Below are 18,571 nucleotides of genomic sequence, written 5' to 3'. Positions count from 1 at the left end.
GCCACCAGGCATGGGCTCTTTTTCCCCCGTCCCTCAATTCCTCACTGGGAGGCAGCCCAGGCTCGGGCTACCTTCCTCCACCCTCCCAATCCCTCACTGGTGGGGCTCCAGCTGTCAGCCCAGGGTAGCAGCTGCAGCAGCACAATAGTAAGGATGGCAATGGGGCGCTAAGTCAGCTGTGAAAAGTGATATTGATGAATATCCCTTTCCACACTGCCACCCTTATTTCTGAGCTGCTCCTGGTGTGGTGCTGCCTTCATACTGGGTGCCCAGCCAGCAGCTACTGCTCTCTACTCTGCCTTCAGATCTGGGTGGCACTATATGTACTTGTGGGGGTTGTAAATGACTACAAACACAAAGAAGGGGGGCCCAATGAAATAAGTTTGAGAACCACTGCCTTAGTTCATTTCTGTCTCTAATGAGATTATTGTATCACCTTGGGCAAGTCACTTCACATTACTGTGTCTCAGTTTCCCCATCTCTAATGATTTTACTGACCTTACAGAAGTGGCTGAGTGGTTTAATTAATATTTGCTAAGTGCTTTAAGGCCTCTTGATTTAAAAGTACACTATATGTACAAAGGCACTAAAATGGCCCAGTGAATGAGAGAAGACTGACAAGGAGGGAAAAAGTCTGGAATTTTTTTCAATCTGACCAGTAAAGTTACATGCAGAAGATATCTTCCTGATCATGGTACCTAAATGCTTATTACGGCAGCAGCATAACATTCAAGTAACTTAAAATTTTATTAGGAGACAATCTCAGAAATACAAACAATAAGATGCTTTAATTTGAATTAAGCTTCTGACTTCTTTCAAATGTAACTTGCAGTAACTGACATTGTCTGTATTTCACTTCCTACGATTTCTCACCCTCCTCACCCTAACCCCTCCACACACATTTGAAGGTCCAATATATCATAGCCCACTGGGAGCAGAAATTCTTTGGAAACCATAAAAAGATGCTTTCAGGGCTAGTACATTTTTAAACACTCATCCTCCTGAACCAGAAAAATATAGACTTCAATCCCTGCTAAACTCAGTGACCAAAATGAAATCGAGTCAATAGAGACCAAGAAAGCGAATTCAGCCACTTCTAATGAGTGTATATACTGGTACTATTGTGCTGTTCAAGTCATGAAAGCACACAGAGCATCCCTTAAATCTATGCCTCTTTTAAGGGTGTTTTCAAAGTGTATTTGCTAAAGGAAATGGGGAGAGGGGAAGGAATAATTATGAAGGAGTGGGGAACTGACCAGAAGTAATATTTCCCTTTAAGAAATGCACCCACACATTTCTGAAATGAAGATCTCAGTTTAAATTAATTTCAGTGCATTATTACCCATAAATCTGTGGCATTAAAACTTCCATGTCACCAAGGTTACATAAGGCCTGCATACCAAGTTCATCGTGCAAACTGCTACCGCCTACAGCAGATGCATTGTCATGTGATGCTTCTAAGTGGACACTCCCATTTCTCACCAGCAAGGAGGCACTAGCGCTGAGCACAGCTGCCTGGGAAGGGGGGCAGGACTGGACTTTGACCTGTGTTGTGGATTGCTGGTCTTGCTGACCATCTTGAAGGCTACGAAAAAACATGGATTGGGGAGACATTACAGGGAAGAATAAAAAATAGCTAGAAGTGATGAAACAAAACTATTAAAAAAAAGACAAAGTTAAAATAAAGCATACCATAAGAAAGCCATTAGGCCTACTAAATAGGCTATCACAACTCAGGAGTACTGTAGAGCAGAGTATTTAGAAGTTAACTAAATAAATATATATCCTCTACTACACCATTTAAAAATTGCTTATTCTTACTGCTTTTTAATTTGTCCTTAAGCCCCACATAATGCTATTCTAGTGATGTGTGCATTTGTATGTGAAATGGCAAAGTTGTGTAAGATATTACTTTAACTTTAAAAAAAAAATACTTAACTATTAAAAAGATGGTGTCACGGATAGTTACGTGCCCCTGGTGCTTCTCAAAGCAAGAGCTGCTGAACTGTTTACTATTTGCTTTTGTCAGGGACCCACAGGAGCATTTGCTTGTCTGCTGGCTGTCCAACTACACTCTGTTCTCTACACCTTCAGGCCAAGTTACTAGTCAAACTCTGGAGTAGCCCTAACAAGTAACTGGACTGTAGTTACATAAACTCTGGATATATTGCGTTATGTGGCTTACCTGTTCAAGCTGAATGGAGTACAAAACCTTCATAAAATAAAACTTTAAAACTAAATTTCTAATGTTATTAGTTTGGATTTTTTTTAAACTGATTATTGTGGCAACATTCCATTAGAACTATTAACACCCAGTTTTGTTATAAAGACCAGAGATTCTTTTAAGCCCAAAGATATACATGTACCAAGAAATAACTTTTCATATACGTCTACCTAGGGTCAAGAGGCATTTACAGCAGATCTATTTCCCTTCCAGTTTTAAAAATTCTAAAAATACTATTTTCCTCTTACTACCTATTTCCACTTCAAAACTACCTTTTTGATAAAAAGTCTTATTATTCAACAGAAACAGATCTAAAAGGACAAAAAATGGGCAGAGTAACACACTGCAGGTGGTTATACCAAGCCATGACTAAAATCTTCTAAAATGAAGTAGCAAAAAGGTCCCAGACATTTTTAAAATCGCATATATTCTAGCAGATCACATACTAGGCTATTTATATCAATTTCTTTTACCAAATAAGAAGTTATCTTATTTGAGGACCCTGATATGTTGTATATTTTATGGTTTGCTTGGGCAAAACAAGTTTCCTGTGTGCACAGAACATCACTGTCCATTCCCTTTAGCAGTTCAAAATGTAGGTGGTTTCTGGTGCCTTTAAGGAATATGCTGTTCTACAGCGGACTAAGAAGGCAACAACTAAGTATATATAAAAATATGTGTGTGGACTATACCTGATTACAGCAACAGAATATATTCTAGAACTTCTGCTTTTCAGTTCCCTTCTTAAAAATCATTGGAAAAATCACAAGATTATGTACTAAGAATGAATGTTAAAAAAAGCACATGCAAAATAAAACAGACATGCACACAGCACATGGAGAAAAGCAAGCTTGCAAGTCACTACTACCATATTTTATTTTACCATATGGGTTTGAATGCTTTTCAACCTTATTTAATTTAGTGTTTTGCTGCTGTAGACAAGGCTCTCTGTGAGCTACATGGCAACAGAAGCCTTTAGGGAAGTAAGATTCAAAGATACATCATCCCGCAAGAATGCTTCATTGTCTCATTTGAGCATTACCCAGAAGAGCAATAAAGCTAACCTAAACAGCCTATAATTATCTGAATAGATTTTCATTCAAACACAGCTATAAGTTAAAAATTGTACTTAACTTCTTTTAGCTATCAAACCGTATGACAAGAAGAAAGCAAAACACTGAGTAACAGGTTTATAGAATATCCAACAAGGAGTGTTATTCTGTCTCGTCCACAAGATAATTCTGAATACAAAAAGCTTCTGGAGCCATTTCAAACACAAGTAAATTTAGAAGTCAAATCTAAAGTCTGACACTAGTACACTGAAGTGTACAACATTGTGTCTGAAGTGCCCAGCACACTGCTGGTACTTATCAGGGAGCTTGGAAGTAGTCTGTTCTTAAATGGGGCAATGTATGTCCACGTATTTATTTTACCACCATGCCTTCAGAGTTTACTGGAGATTTTAATTGAAAAATCTTTTTCATGGCCAAATGTCTAATTATGCAATGCAATTAGTCTATTTTAATAAAATGTTTCACTACTGAGACACCCTTGTAAAAAAATGTATGTTGGAAACTTCAAATGGGATTGCACAGGCCTTCTAATGACTATATCTCTATGATATCTAATATTATGCCACAGTCAAGAGATTAGGAAAGAAAAGTCTCATTGACAAGAGTATTAAAGAAAAACAGTATCAGGGCAACTAAAGGTTAATATGCCTAACTGTTATTAAAGTTTAAAATTTGAAGCAATAGAGTTTATTAGCAATATAGGAACAAGATAGAGAACCACTTCCTATTAGCAGAGATAGGAAATGCCTACATATTTGCAGTGATCAACACTTTTCCCATAATTACTAAAATCAGTTCGTAACGGAATATATTCATATTTTTCTCTGCATTTCTTTTTTGCACACTAAGTTTTTATTTCTTACTTCATGGGTCTCTTCAGTGCACATACAACTCCCATTAACACCAGTTACACACAAAAAAGGGAGCAACTTTATTTCTACTAGTTATATTGAAGTCTGAAGAATATTTAACATGAATAATTTCTAAATAAATTTCAGTTTGTATCTCAAACAAATTTGTGACAAATAACCAGTGACCCTCTTTGCTCTAAAAATGAGGTCATTTGTAACACTGGTTGACTGGCAGTCAGATTAAAAAAAATAGGCTAAGACATTTTAAACTATAAAATATTTGGCTCCTAGCCAGCATCACAAATAATACTTTTAGTAGGGTGTCTGCTATCAGTATTTGGCTCTGCATGTATATTTCAAATACTTAATTTCCGTTTAGTCCTGGTGATATGCTTCTTTGTAGATGTTCAGAGATCTGAGATAATGGGTTCCGTTTTTCGTTTACACAGGAACAAATCAGGGCATGGGCAACACGTATAAAGAACATAATTTACTTGGCCAGAATTTTTCTATGTTCTCTCGTTCTCGAATTTTTGTCTTTGAATAAGAAGTTATGTCCTTAAAGTTCAGCGCTCTCATTGTCCCCACAACAAAATCCACCTGTTTGTCAGAGGCAATTGTGTCATGGAAATCTTGGTGCCTATATTAGCAGGGAGAAGGAGGCAGCTGCCAACTCCAGTTTTAAGCAGCAGGGACATCTGAGATAGTTCCTCATTTGCATCCTATTCTGCTCTCTCTGATCCATAGAAGTCACAGACGTTACCATTCTTAGGCTGATGTACAATGATTAGTGCTCACACTGATCTGCATGATCTTCTACAGACAAAACACAATTGCTCTACCCTCCGTCAGAAGAGCAGAGAACACAATGCAAGTGAACATGATGCAGAGCAGACAGAGGTGACTCAAAGTACGGAGAGTTGCTATGGCCCTAACTGTTAAGTTATTCACTTATTTTTTTATTGTTTTGAAATCATCTATGTTCAATAAGAATAAAGATCAACATCTATTTTCCCTTTAGTAAAATTTATTTTAAAAAAAATCAACTCAATTAAGTATTGCTATGTACTGTAATAGCCAATAAAAATGCACCTCACTAACTTGTATCTTGAATAATGAAAGTTGGCTAGATGGGTATCAGAAGCCAAGTTATCACTATTTACTCCTTAACTATACTCTGGTCTAACTTCAGTTATCTGAGCTTCTTGAGCTCCTGTCTCTTGGGCAGTTTCTCCCTCTCATTGGCATTGTCTCTGCAGCTGATTACAAGTGCCTAGGGTCACACTTATGCATCTTCACTAAAAAGTGGCTTCCAAAATTCAGGAGGAGCATGCCTATATACCTGCAATAAACCAATGCAACTCTGATATCAAGGGGAGAGAAAAAACAACTGATCTTTAATGTGGGAACAATGGAGAAATTCCCACATTTGGGGGAAAATGGAAGACACACTTGAGTAAGCTTCAGACACAGAAAGCAGATTTTAAACTTCCTCTCACCCCCACTCCCTTAAAACTAGGATGAGCCACTCGTCGAAAGTCAAATTCTGCACCTTATTTTTAGAATCAAATAGAAGATGACCAAACTGGGGAGGAATGTGGGAAAGTGTAAGCTGTTTTACACTAGCTTTACATTTTACATTTACATTCAGGATAAAATGTGATCTTCAAAGTGGGAAGGAAGAAGCGTACATTCTTACTTAAGTGTGTCTCTCCTTTTGCCCCGAAGAATAGAAAAATTGATGCCAAGTGTTTAAAAGCAAGACCTTGCAAGCATCAATCCTGATATCCAAGATATTTTAGAAATTCTGTCTAGTAGTTTCAGAGTGGTAGCCGTGTTAGTCTGTATGAGCAAAAAGAATGAGTACTTGTGGCACCTTAGAGACTAACAAATTTATTTGGGCATAAGCTTTTGTGGGCTAAAACCCACTTCATTAGATGTTGCTTCAGGAGTGCCATGGTGAAGACATGATTCCCTGCCTCCTGCTTACAAACTGTTTGGTTTAGACAGTATTAAAGATTTAAGGCATTAGTTTGCTCAATTTCTGTACTCTTTTACTAAAAGAAATTACAAGAGTACTACTGAAATTTAAAGATGGAGAGCTCATAATATTGGGAGCAATTAACTGTTAACTTAGAAGGTTAAGGACAGGCCTTAAGAATACACAGATATATCAAGTACCAAATGGATGTTAAAGTAATCAGTATATAAGCAGAGTTAGCACCAAGCAACAATAAATTATGGAATTTATTACATTTAAAAACAAGATTACGATAGTTTATGAATTATTTCAAAGACTTCTATTTTGACAGGGTTGATTCCTGGCTCTTTATGCAGTGGTTTGCTGCATTCTAAGATTTAGAACATTTGCAGGACGGTTTAGCTGTTTACATTATCCTGCTAATTTTATGGTGCAGATCTCTTCCCCGCTACAGTCCCTGAGAAGTGTGGGTACTCCTATTCTCCTCTTCCCCCTTGGGAGAAAAAAGAGATGCTGATTTAACATTTTCTTATTTATGATTGAAATTTAAAGTATCTAAAGATTTGACACAAAATTAAAGTGAAAGAACTGAGTAAAAGTCAGTTTGTTACCATTCATTTGTTTTGTGGTTGATCTAAACCCACATGTGCCATGTTGAGATAGGCTAACCTTGTCATTGTGGGGGAAAAAGTGCCACGTACACATGCACAAATTCAACTAGTCCAAAGACATGCAGAGACAGCCCAAAAAGGTTAAAGGTGAGGAGAGAAGGGAAGTACTTTTTGGAAATGCTAGGGGGTGTGGGAAATATGTAGTCTGCTGCATGCATGCTAAAGATGGTGGAATATTTAGATACCATACCTGAGGGGCGATCCGATGAGCAATGTGGGAGGGGTGGGGTTACTCCCTGCATTGTGCCGGCGCCGTACTGCCTGACGCCTAAATGTGCTGCGTTCACGGTGAAACATGACAGTCTCCTCGCTGGCTTGTGCTGCTGCATCAAGACAGACTTTAGGTCAAACAGGAACCCAGCCCCAGTTATATACACAGCAACTGAAGTCTCTCCCTTCCCCCACCCACACCCCAGTTAATGAATTTTGCAGCAAGAGAAACTAGGTCTTTTCACTTACTGTACTCGTCATTTACTACTGTCATCTTTTACCTTAAATAGGATCACAAAAGCACATTATAGCTAGATTTATATTTACTTTAAATATACACCCTACTGGTCTTTCCCCATGTCCAAATAGCCAGGATTCCAAAAAGTTTTGTCTATTTTCTTCAAAACTTTAGATTTTGCTGGGAAGGGAACTGGATTAACTTCTCCAGCTCCCTAATGGAAGGAATAAATTATGTGCAGTTGGTACCACTGCCTATTAAGGTTGCTTGATACTTCCCATTATAGGACCCTCTTTTCAGTTGCACATAACTTTCACCAAACTTGAATCATTTGGTCTGAAGGTTTCTATGCTGGGTGTTTGCCTCAGGCTGAATTTTTGAGAAAATTTCAGCCAGAATTCTTCAGCTGTTTCCAAGAACAAAGCTAGAGAAAAATAATCTTTTAACATGGGAAAACGTATGTACTTTTCCTTGGAAAGCTCTAGTCTCCATCTTTTGAAGCAGGGAGTGGCAGCAAGGTGGCCTGTGTGTCAGAGATGTACCTTTTTCCATCTCTGTGAAAAAATTTCCCATATTTGGTCAAAGATAAACCTTAGAAATAAAAGTTAGTTCACACACACTCAGTGGCATCATCTTACATTTGAGCAGCTAAATTCCCAGAAAAATGCATCTGTACTGGGCCTTTTTCTGCCCAGGGCAGAGGATGACTTTTCCTGCTTTTTCAGCTCTGAGCTGCCACAGGCCATTCTGGGTCCAGGTCTGGACACCTTAACTGAGGGCAGGGCACTTGTCTCTTCTGTGCTCTCAATGACTCTCCTGCTGGGTTCAGACATTCTAAAGGAGTAAACTACCTGATATGAAGGCAGAATAGATGACAACTGGACCGGTGAACCTAGGAGGACTAGATGGGGCAAGGAAACTGGAATGGAGAACCAGTGAGACAGGAAGAAAGAGGTATTGGGAGACATTCATGAGAAGCTGGGACACAAGAGGAGAACTGGGACTGGGAGTCTGGAGGGATGAGGGTAAGATTTACTGAGCACAGAGAGTGGACTGAAATAAGAAGCCTGAGCAGTGGAGACTGGGACTGGCTAGTTGAGCAGAATAGTACTACAATGAGGAGCCAGGGATAGAAAAGAGAAAGGACTGGAACAGTGACAGGTTGGAGGAGATGGGACAAAAGAGGTTATGTTCGGGGGTAGACAGGAAGTGAGCCCTGTAAAGAACACTCCCTCTCTAAAATCTGGAACAGAGCCCATTATTCCTGAGTCTCACCGTTCATTTGCTGTCAGCAAATATTTGAAAGACACTCTCTATCCCACTCTCATGCTGGTCCACACAGAGGAGGACTACCTACCATTACTATCATTTACTGCCATTAGGTCAGCAGAGGTCTGTGCTGTGTATCTAAAGGCTCCAACCCTGCTGATGACCCATATGAGTATCAATATAGCACATGGCATTTCTGCTTTTTCGGTTTGCTTTTTTAAAAGATAGGGAGATACATACACACAAAATCTACATTAAAAGAACATCAATGTTGAAAAGTCAAGAACTCAAAGTTTGGAAATTGCAGAGTTAAGACTACACAAAACCTTAATTCAGCCCCCTTGTGCATACGCTTTTATATAGTCTTTAGTTACATGATCATATGCTAGAGACCCCCCGCTTCCCATTCAATGTACAGGATGGACCTGCCCTGGAGATGATTCAGAGGTGTATACTGAAAGGAGACTGTTGGCTATAGAACCCCTGCTTCCCTTTTTGAAGAAACTGGAAGGCATATAGTGAATGAGGCAGGGAACTGCTGGAAAATAACTGAATTCTCTGAAGAACTGTCCTGGAGAATTGAACTGAATTCTGTTTCTGCCTGTGTCACACAGTTCCTATATGATTCTATTCAAGTCACTTATATCAACCTTTTCACAGATGGTCACTAATTGTGTGGTATTCCTCATGTTTTGGTTGTCTGACTTCCGATCGTGGGGTCTGATTTACAAAAAGTGCTGAGCATTCATCACGGCAACTGAAGTCAATGGGAGCTCTGTCTTAAACATATTAAGTGCTATATACTTTGAAAATCATTCTCAAAAACCAGGTTGTAGGCCTATAAAACAGGGATAACATCACCCCACTCACATCACAATGGGGTTTTGAAAATAAATTCATTAGTCTTTGAGTGTTCCACAAGGATGAATAGTGATGAATGCCACAGAGAAATCTCAAAAGAAAGTTAATAATTTTGTCTATAGAGCAGAATTTGAATAGGAAGGACAAAACAGGGGCCTGGGACCACACAATGAACAATGTGGAGAAAACAAAATAGTGAAATAGTAGCTCATTGACTGATCACTGTCCATTCTGTACACTGAATGAAGAAGGGGTCCTATGGAAAAAAATTGATCAGGTAATTAAAGACTATATCAGAGTACGTATGCACAGGGGGATCTAATTAAGGTTGCACAAGCAACCGTAATTCTGACATTTACTAGCTTATGCATGCTTGACTTTGCAACCTTAATGTTGTTCTTTTAATGTAATTTTTGTGTACACAATATTCTAGATTATCTGACAGTGACTCCTATTGGGGTTTTTCATGATCTTAAGACTTTCCCTAAGGGTAGCAAGGGCAGCCCTCAGATGCATTGCAGCGTCTCGAACCAAAACAAGCTATTTTGGGACTTAGTTGCAAGTAGGCCACCCAATCGCTTGTATGAAAGCCATTATGTATTACTTCTTTTGACTGCAGGACAAAAACAGCTTTCTACTGCAAGGCCCTCTCCTACGGTCAAATTCAGACCACTGAATAGTTATGAGTTAGTGAATGTTATATAAGTCTGTCCTCTCAAGAAGCTATATGTCAAAGCTGCAAGCAAGAAACGCAGTCTAATGTAAACAAAGAACAAACTAGTGGCACAGAAAGAATGGCATTCCAGTTTAAAACAACTTAAACAAGACCATTAAGATATCAGGCTGAACAAGTTTAATTTGTTTGCTTTTTAAAAAAAGCAAAGTTCATCATTCTGAAAGCACACAAGATTTAAAGCACTGCATCATTATGAACATGTCAGACTAAGTACATTTAAAAGAAAGTTAGTACTTTTGTATCTGACCCTATGCTTGAAGAAAGGGGATGGAGGCTGATAAATCTCAAGCAAAATGCCTGCCACAGGTAGTAATGGAAGATCAAGTTCCTAAGCCAGTTTCTATCCCACTCTAGAATTTGTTTAACCATGATGATGATAGCTTTATTTTAGAATGTAAGGTTCCTTTAGTGTTGAACAGAAGGTTATTTTGTAAGTCAGTATTTGAGCAGAATTGATGTTTATTACAACCTCTTTTATCTAGACTGGATAGTATTAACTCATATTTGTACGGTGCTACCATCTGGGGACTGTGAACTTGTGGTCCATACAAAAACTTGGGCTCTTAAGACCTTTGATAGAGGTCTAGCATCTGCGTTCACATGTAAGTTTCAAAAGCCAATAGCATTTACATTTGAGAGGCAGATAACCTTTGTTGGGTCTTGGCCAACACTCACTCTCAGTGAAACTGATTCTACTCTACAATGCAGGAATTTTGTGTTTACTGAAGAGTGCAGGACTGGTTCCACTGTCTACGGCATCACTCACAAGACTCAGCTCACAGAATTATTTTGGGAAGATTTCTAGACTAAGAAAGGCACTACCATAAAATCAATCAATCTAAATTCATGTATGTTATAAGGAAGGTGGAGTGTATATGTAATCTTAATATTACAGGAACAAATAGTTCTATATTATTAGCAAAGTATATCAACAGGATTATTGTAATTCACTTAAAACTAGCTCATTCAGTAGTTGCATCTTCACTTCATAAAAAGCCCAGTTTCAATAGGTCAATCTTTGAAGTAAATCAGTTTACATAAGCAAGGCTCCCCAGGATCATAAATGTCTGCCTCGGAAAGTTCTGCTTCCAATACAACCTTTGGCTCTCAAGTGTTGAAATTCTACAATGTTAAGGTGTGTTTGAAAAAGTTAAACTTTTCCTTCTGTTTAGCAATTTATTTTAATGAGCCATCTGAGACTTGTTACTATCTATTTCCAAGATATGAAAATTGGGACGTGAAGTTTACAAGACACACATTAACTAGATATGTATGCTACAGCTCAGAGATCAATACAAGACCTATTGTGGAGGCCCAACAAAAACTTAAGTGAGAAACTCAGCCCACAAACCCATACTTCCAGCTGTTGGGAGGAAGATTAAGTAGAATGTATCCCAGAGCACCCCAGAGCCTGCCTGCGGTGTGCGGGAGAGGAGAAGTCTGTCTTTCATGGAAGCCTTTGGGTGTTAGATGTGCAGCATCCCTCCCTGATTTCTGGATGAGACAGTCTCTGCCTGCCTGCGTCCAGATCCTGCAAGAAACAGATGAGAGCGAGGGGTGTCTTAATTAGTTTATCCCACCCTCAGCCTCTGTTTTGTTTTAGTCCTCCCTCCACTGCAAACTGCTGATTGCCTGACTGTTGCGATTTATAGCTTTTTCCCCAAGCAACAGCAAAGTGAAGCCAAGAACTCTGATCTACATTCATATTTTACCCACTGATGTAGTTGCTCAGGGGTTTTATTACTATGGCCTGGCCTGCATACAAACTAGCACCAGATTAGCTAGGTTCCACTGAACAGTGCAAACCTTGGTGTGGACATATTTTAGTTTAGTTTAAACCTGATCCTAATGTCAATTCTTTTTTGTCAAGGTACGAATGTCCTGGTCAAAGAATAGGCCAGGTCAAGATTCCAGAGAAAATAATTAAAAAAAAAAGTATATAAAAAGATTTTGGAGTCCGTTCAAAAGTGTCTGGAGGTCCGGATTTGGCCTGCAGTCCACCTATGACTACCCCTGGTACTAATAGCTTTAAGCTAAATTGAAAAAGCTTAGTTTAACAATCAGTTAAAAAAATAATCACAATTTAAATTAAACTAGTGCAACTCTGAGTAAAAAGATTATTTTAATTTCACTAGATTGCTGCTTAGGGTAAAAAAGCCACTATGAGCAACAGCACAAGCATTGGAGCCTTCCTTCAGAGAGAGTAATGACGGCATTACTGTACCACCACACAACTGGAAGTAGGATGGTCGATTAATTGCCATTAATTCACACTATTAACTCAAAAAAATTAATCACGATTAATAGCACTGTTAAACAATAGAATACCAATTGAAATTAAATATTTTTGCATATTTTTCTACATTTTCACATAGTGATTTCTATTACAACACAGAATACCAAGTGAACAGTGCTTACTTTATATTTATTACAAATATTTGCACTGTAAAAATGGTAAGAAATTGTATTTTTCAATTCAGCTCATACACGTACTGTAGTGCAATCTCTTTATCTTGAAAGTGCAACTTACAAATGTAGTTTTTTTTGTTACGTAACTACACTCAAAAATAAAACAAAGTCCACTCAGTCCTATTTCTTGTTCAGCCAATCGCAAAGACAAACAACTTTGTTTATATTTACTGGAGATACTGCTGCCTGCTTCTTATTTACAATGTCACCTAAACGTGAGAAATGGCACTGGCACTTCTGTAGCTGGCGTTGCAAGGTTATTTACGTCCAAGATATGCTAAACATTCATATGCCCCTTCATGCTTCGGCCACCATTCCAGAGGACATGCTTCCATGCTGATGATGCTTGTTAAAAAAAATGTGTCAATTAAATTTGTGACTGAACTCATTGGAGGACAACAGTATGTCTCATGCTCTGTTTTACCTGCATCCTGCCATGTATTTCATATAATAACAGTCTCAGATGATGACCCAGCTCATGTTGTTCCTTTTAAGAACACTTGCACTGCAGATTTGACAAAACACAAAGAAGGCACCGATGTGAGATTTCCAAAGATAGCTACAGCACTCAGCCCAAGGTTTAAGAATGTTAAGTGCCTTCCAAATCTGAGAGGTGTGGAGCATGCTTTCAGAAATCTTAAAAGAGCAACACTCCGATGTGGAAACTACAGGATCCAAACCACCAAAAAAGAAAAATCAACCTTCTGCTGGTGGCATCTGACTCAGATGATGAAAATAAACGTGTCAGTCCAGGCTGCTTTGGATCGTTATCGAGCAGAACCCTCCATCAGCATGGACACATGTTCTCTGGAATGGAGGTTGAAGTATGAATGGACATATAAATCTTTAGCGCATTTGGCACATAAATATCTTGTGACACCAGCTAAAACAGTGCCATGTGAATGCCTGTTCTCACTTTCAGGTGACATTGTAAACAAGAAGCGGACAGCATTATCTCCTGAAAATTGTAACCAAACTTTTTTGTCTGAGCGATTGGCTGAACAAGAAGTAGGACTGAGTGGACTTGTAGGCCCTAAAGTTTTACATTGTTTTATTTTTGAAAGCAGTTATTTTTTTCTACGTAATTCTACATTTGTAAGTTCCACTTTAATGATAAAGCAATTGCATTACAGTACTTGTATTAAGTGAATTGAAAAATACTATCTCTTGTTTTTTACAGTGCAAATATTTGTAATCAAAAATAAAAATATACAGTGAACACTGTACACTTTGTATTCTGTGTTGTAATTGAAATCAATATATTTGAAAATGTAGAAAACATCTAAAAATATTTAAATAAATGGTATTCTCTTATTGTTTAACAGTGCAATCAATCACAATTAATTTTTTTCATCGCTTGACAGCCCTAATTGGAAGTCTACTTTCCCAATGCAAGGTCTAGAATTTTATTTTAAAGAAAAATTCTGCAGAACTTGATAGGTTGCATTCCCACCAATAGTTTGGTGGTCAAGTGGTTATTTCAAAACCTCAATATAACTATCAGATCCATCAAGCAGCAGACTGTACAGTTGGAATAAATGAACACTAGCTGAACCATCCTGCCTGTTACACATGCATTTCTAAAGCCTACTTACTTTCCTTTTGTACATATAAGTGAAGGCATATACACATTAAGTGCTTTATGTAGAATTATTTAACAAAGCTTGAAACAGTTGTGAGTGCTCAAGAAGCTAGACTGTATATATTGTTATACAGTATATTACTAGTTTTTAAGAGAACACATGTTGCCATAAAATAAACTAATCTTTGATTCTCTTTTATAGCAGAATTTGTGTTTGAATACTTGAGGTAAACACAGGTGTGGAGAAACCCCTCTCATGCACAAGTCATTGTGCACCTCTCATGTACAAGTCATTGTTTTCGATCCAAAACTGAACTTAAAAGTTGGAAGAGAAAATGCAAGTGGTGAAAATGCAACGTTTCCTCCTGTTACTGAAGTTAAGGAGGCTAAATTCCATTTTATACTAATGAAGAGTACCCACCACAGAATCCCAAATTAATCCTTAAATCAGTGTGGTTTGGTGAACTCCTGAGTGAAAAGAAGGCAGCTAAGAAAAGAGGGACAAGCTGCAGAGATGGAGTAAAATTTTTCAGACACACAACTTAGGAGCCTACGTGTCATTGAAAATCAGTGGCACTATAGTTCAAGTGCTTTTGAAAATTTTGCCTTCAGACTAAGTACAGTTAAACTCTTAAAACACCCGAGTGACCTTCTGAAATTCCATTTATGTGGCTAGTTGAGTAAATTTGAACTGGATTTAAAAAAAAACCCACCTGTAACTAACAAGTGCTGCAAACTCACCATGACATCTGATTATTAATGGCTTGTGCATCACATACTATAGTAAGGAAGACCCTAATGTCTACTCAACCTGGTTTTCAACCTGGGTGCCTGAAATTTGGTGCACAGATTAGATTCCTAACATTAAGCATTCAGATTTGAAAACATGACCCTCTGTATAAATCTTCTAGAAAAGAATCTAGGTCACTTTTCTTTAGCTGTGTTAGATCTACAAAGCTAAGTAAGAAACCCTACCTTTGTCAGTAAAATAAGCATATTACTCTAAATACTCACACAGGAAGCAAACTGGATCACCAAGACATTTTTACTCAGTATCTTTTCTGACCATTCCTACACAACTTAATGACAGGTTTCAGAGTAGCAGCCGTGTTAGTCTGTATCCGCAAAAAGAAAGAGGAGTACTTGTGGCACCTTATAGACTAACCAATTTATTCGAGCATAAGCTTTCGTGAGCTACAGCTCACTTTGATGTGAAGTGAGCTGTAGCTCACGAAAGCTTATGCTCAAACAAATTGGTTAGTCTCTAAGGTGCCACAAGTACTCCTTTTCTTTTTACACAACTTAAGTTACCCAATTTACATTTCAACCGTTCTGGTAAAATACTCCATCCTTCTAGAAGAAAGACAGTTCAGCCCGCATGGCTCCAGTGATGCACTCTATGCCTTTTATTCTGAACATATACACATATCAACTAAACAGACTGAGTGCAAATGAAGTATACCATACCCTTTGCAATTAGAGGTAAGCCCTAAGCTACAAAATTTCAACCCATACTCAAAATTCAAGTGTACCATTCAAGAGTTCTGGTGTGAAGCGCCACCTCTACTTATCATGTACGTATAAAAACTTGGAACTTCAGATGCAGTTAGGCTGAAGTGAAGCTGCGATGATTTGGGAACAGTTGATATTATGAAGTTACTATGAAAACTGATGTATTATGAATGCCTGTGTGCGTATGCACCATGAGCTGTCACATCTCTGCCAGATCAAGGACATTGGTGGATGTTAGAACTCAGTGACTGTCTATTCAGGATTAAGCACCCTGGGATAATAGATTAGCTAAGGAAGTTGGCTGAAGTCAGCAGTAGAATCAGTTCTCCCCAACCTTCTCAACCCAGGACTGGCATTTAAAGTTACTAGAGCAAGAGAAAGACATACAGACAAAGCAAAAAGTTTATGAAAAGATTAATGGGGAAAGACCTATAGATAGAGCCCTGCACAGACACAAAATTTGTATCCGCATCCCATCCACGATCTGCAAACATGGTCTGCAGATATCTGCAGATTTGCAGGGCTCTACGAATCATGACACAGGCAGAAGTTTGAGCAGGAGGAAGAAAGGGGACAGACAGGCCAAGGTCAGAGGAAGCCACCTGACCAAGGGGGAGAGGCCCTATGTTTTGGAAGAGAAGAGAACTCAGAAAGCAGCAGGAGAAGGATCCTGCATTCCACAGAGGACCATGAATCCTGCCCCTGCACTCCCTTCCCCCCAAAAAACCACACAAAACTCTGGAGTGGTAGAGTAGAGCTGGTTGGGAATTTTCTGCTGAAGCTTAGTTTCATCAGCAAATGCCAGTTCAGTAGAGTGAAGTAGTCTGCTGAATCTATTACAAACCCAATAAAACTTCTGAAGCACAGCAGAGTGCTGATCCCTCCTCCCACCCCCAGTGGCATAGAGAGGCCCAGCACCACCGTGCCCTGCTTCTTTCCCTCTCCCTTCAAACTCCTAGGGACAGAGAGGCATAGCACCTCTCTAGCTCCAGTTGGGGATGTTGGCAAGGAATGGCTGGGCTCTCTTGCTTCCTTGCAAACAGGCTGGAAGTCTCTAGTCAGTTTCACAAATAAGCGGTCCGCCCCTCCCGCCCCGAAATCCCTTTCTATGGATATTTTGTTTTTGACATTTCATCCTGCTTCAGAAGCAAGCTCCGAAAAAATATAAACATTTTCACAGAAAGGAATTCCTTTTTTCAGCCACCTCTAGTGGAGAGGAAACTGCGGCAGAGAAATGCATGGAGGGTTTATTATTTTTTTAAAAAGGTTTCAGACTGTGTACATTAGAATTCTGTGTTATATGCTACACCTATCACATGGCCCCTTGAAGGGGTAAACCCGAAGTCTCATTCCTTTGGTGGAGATTTGGAAGGTGTGTCTAAGCTACTGGAGTACCGTGGGAGGGGGAGCAGGAAGTCAAGGGCAATCCCGGAGGAGGACTCACAGACATTGAGGACTCTCAGACTTTAAGGTCAGAAGGGACCATTATGATCGTCTAGTCTGACCTCCTGCACAACGCAGGCCACAGAATCTCACCCATCCACTCCTGTAACAAACCCCTGACCTATGTCTGAGCTACTGAAGTCCTCAAATCATGATTTAAAGACTTCAAGGTGCAGAGAATCCTCCAGAAAGTAATCTGTGCCCCATTCTGCAGAGGAAGACAAAAAACCGCCAGGGCCTCTGCCAATCTGCCCTGGGAGAAAATTCCTTCCTGACCCCAAATATGGCGATCAGCTAAACCCTGAGCATGTGGGCAAGACTCACCAACCAGACACCTGGGAAAGAATTCTCTGTAGTAACTCAGATCCTACCCCACCTAACATCCCATCGCGCATATTTACCGCTAATAGTCAAAGATCAATTAATTGCCAAAAATTAGGCTATCCCATCATACCATCCTCTCCATAAACTTATCAAGCTTAGTCTTGAAGCCAGATATGTCTTTTGCCTCAACTGCTCCCCTTGGAAGGCTATTCCAGAACTTCACTCCTCTCATGGTTAGAAACCTTCATCTAATTTCAAGTCTAAACTTCCTGATGGCCAGTTTATTATATCCATTTGTTCTTGTGTCCACATTGGTACTGAGCTTAAATAATTCCTCTCCCTCCGTGGTATTTATCCCTCTGATATATTTATAGAGAGCAATTGTATCTCCTCTCAGCCTTCTTTTAGTTAGGCTAAACAAGCCAAGCTCTTTGAGTCTCCTTTTATAAAACAGGTTTTCCATTCCTCAGATCATCTTAGTAGCCCTTCTCTGTACCTGTTCCAGTTTGAATTCATCCTTCTTAAACATGGGAGGCCAGAACTGCACACAATATTCCAGATGAGGTCTCACCAGTGCCTTGTATAATGGTACTAACACCTCCTTATCTCTACTGGAAATACCTCGCCTGATGCAACCCAAATCCACATTAGCTTTTTTGGCGGCTCATAGTCATCCTGCGATCAACCAATACTCAGAGGTCCTTTTTCTCCTGTTACTTCCAAGTAATGCGCCCCCAGTTTATAACAAAAATTCTTGTTATTAATCCCTAAATGCATGACCATGCACCTTTTCACTACTAAATTTCATTCTATTACTATTACTCCAGTTTACAAGATCACCCAGATCTTCCTGTATGATATCCCAGTCCCACTCTGTATTGGCAATACCTCCCAGCTTTGTGTCATCTGCAAACTTTATTAGCACATTCCCACTTTTTGTGCTGAGGTCAGTAATAAAAAGATTAAATAAGGTTGGTCCCAAAACTGATCCCTGAGGAACTCCACTAATAACCTCCTTCCAGCCTGATAGTTCACCTTTCAGTATGACCCGTTGTAGTCTCCCCTTTAGCCAGTTCCTTATCCACCTTTCAAGTTTCATACTGATCCCCATCTTTTCCAATTTAGCT

The 18,571-nt window shown here is 39.2% G+C and overlaps 1 protein-coding gene across 6 annotated transcripts in view; it reads right to left on the bottom strand.

Annotated features, from left to right (window-relative positions):
• PCNX1 (pecanex 1) overlaps positions 1 to 18,571 on the bottom strand; it is a 133,648-nt gene that overhangs the window by 76,884 nt on the left and 38,193 nt on the right. For 3 of the 6 annotated variants that reach the window (XM_077818744.1, XM_077818746.1, XM_077818749.1), the window contains 2 exons: positions 6,991 to 7,123; positions 1,401 to 1,585 (listed from right to left, as the gene is read on the bottom strand). The exons of 2 other annotated variants lie outside the window; for them this stretch is intronic. In XM_077818744.1, coding sequence (XP_077674870.1) covers positions 1,401 to 1,585; positions 6,991 to 7,123 — 318 coding nt within the window. The remainder of the gene's footprint in view (positions 1 to 1,400; positions 1,586 to 6,990; positions 7,124 to 18,571) is intronic. One more of the 6 variants, XM_077818745.1, reaches the window with a different exon arrangement.

This window comes from Eretmochelys imbricata, chromosome 6, assembly GCF_965152235.1.
Source record: "Eretmochelys imbricata isolate rEreImb1 chromosome 6, rEreImb1.hap1, whole genome shotgun sequence".
In the NCBI taxonomy this organism is placed as follows: Eukaryota; Metazoa; Chordata; order Testudines; family Cheloniidae; genus Eretmochelys; species Eretmochelys imbricata.
The sequence above is the reverse complement of the archived record's forward strand: the minus strand, read 5'-3'. Positions and strand labels throughout refer to the sequence as shown.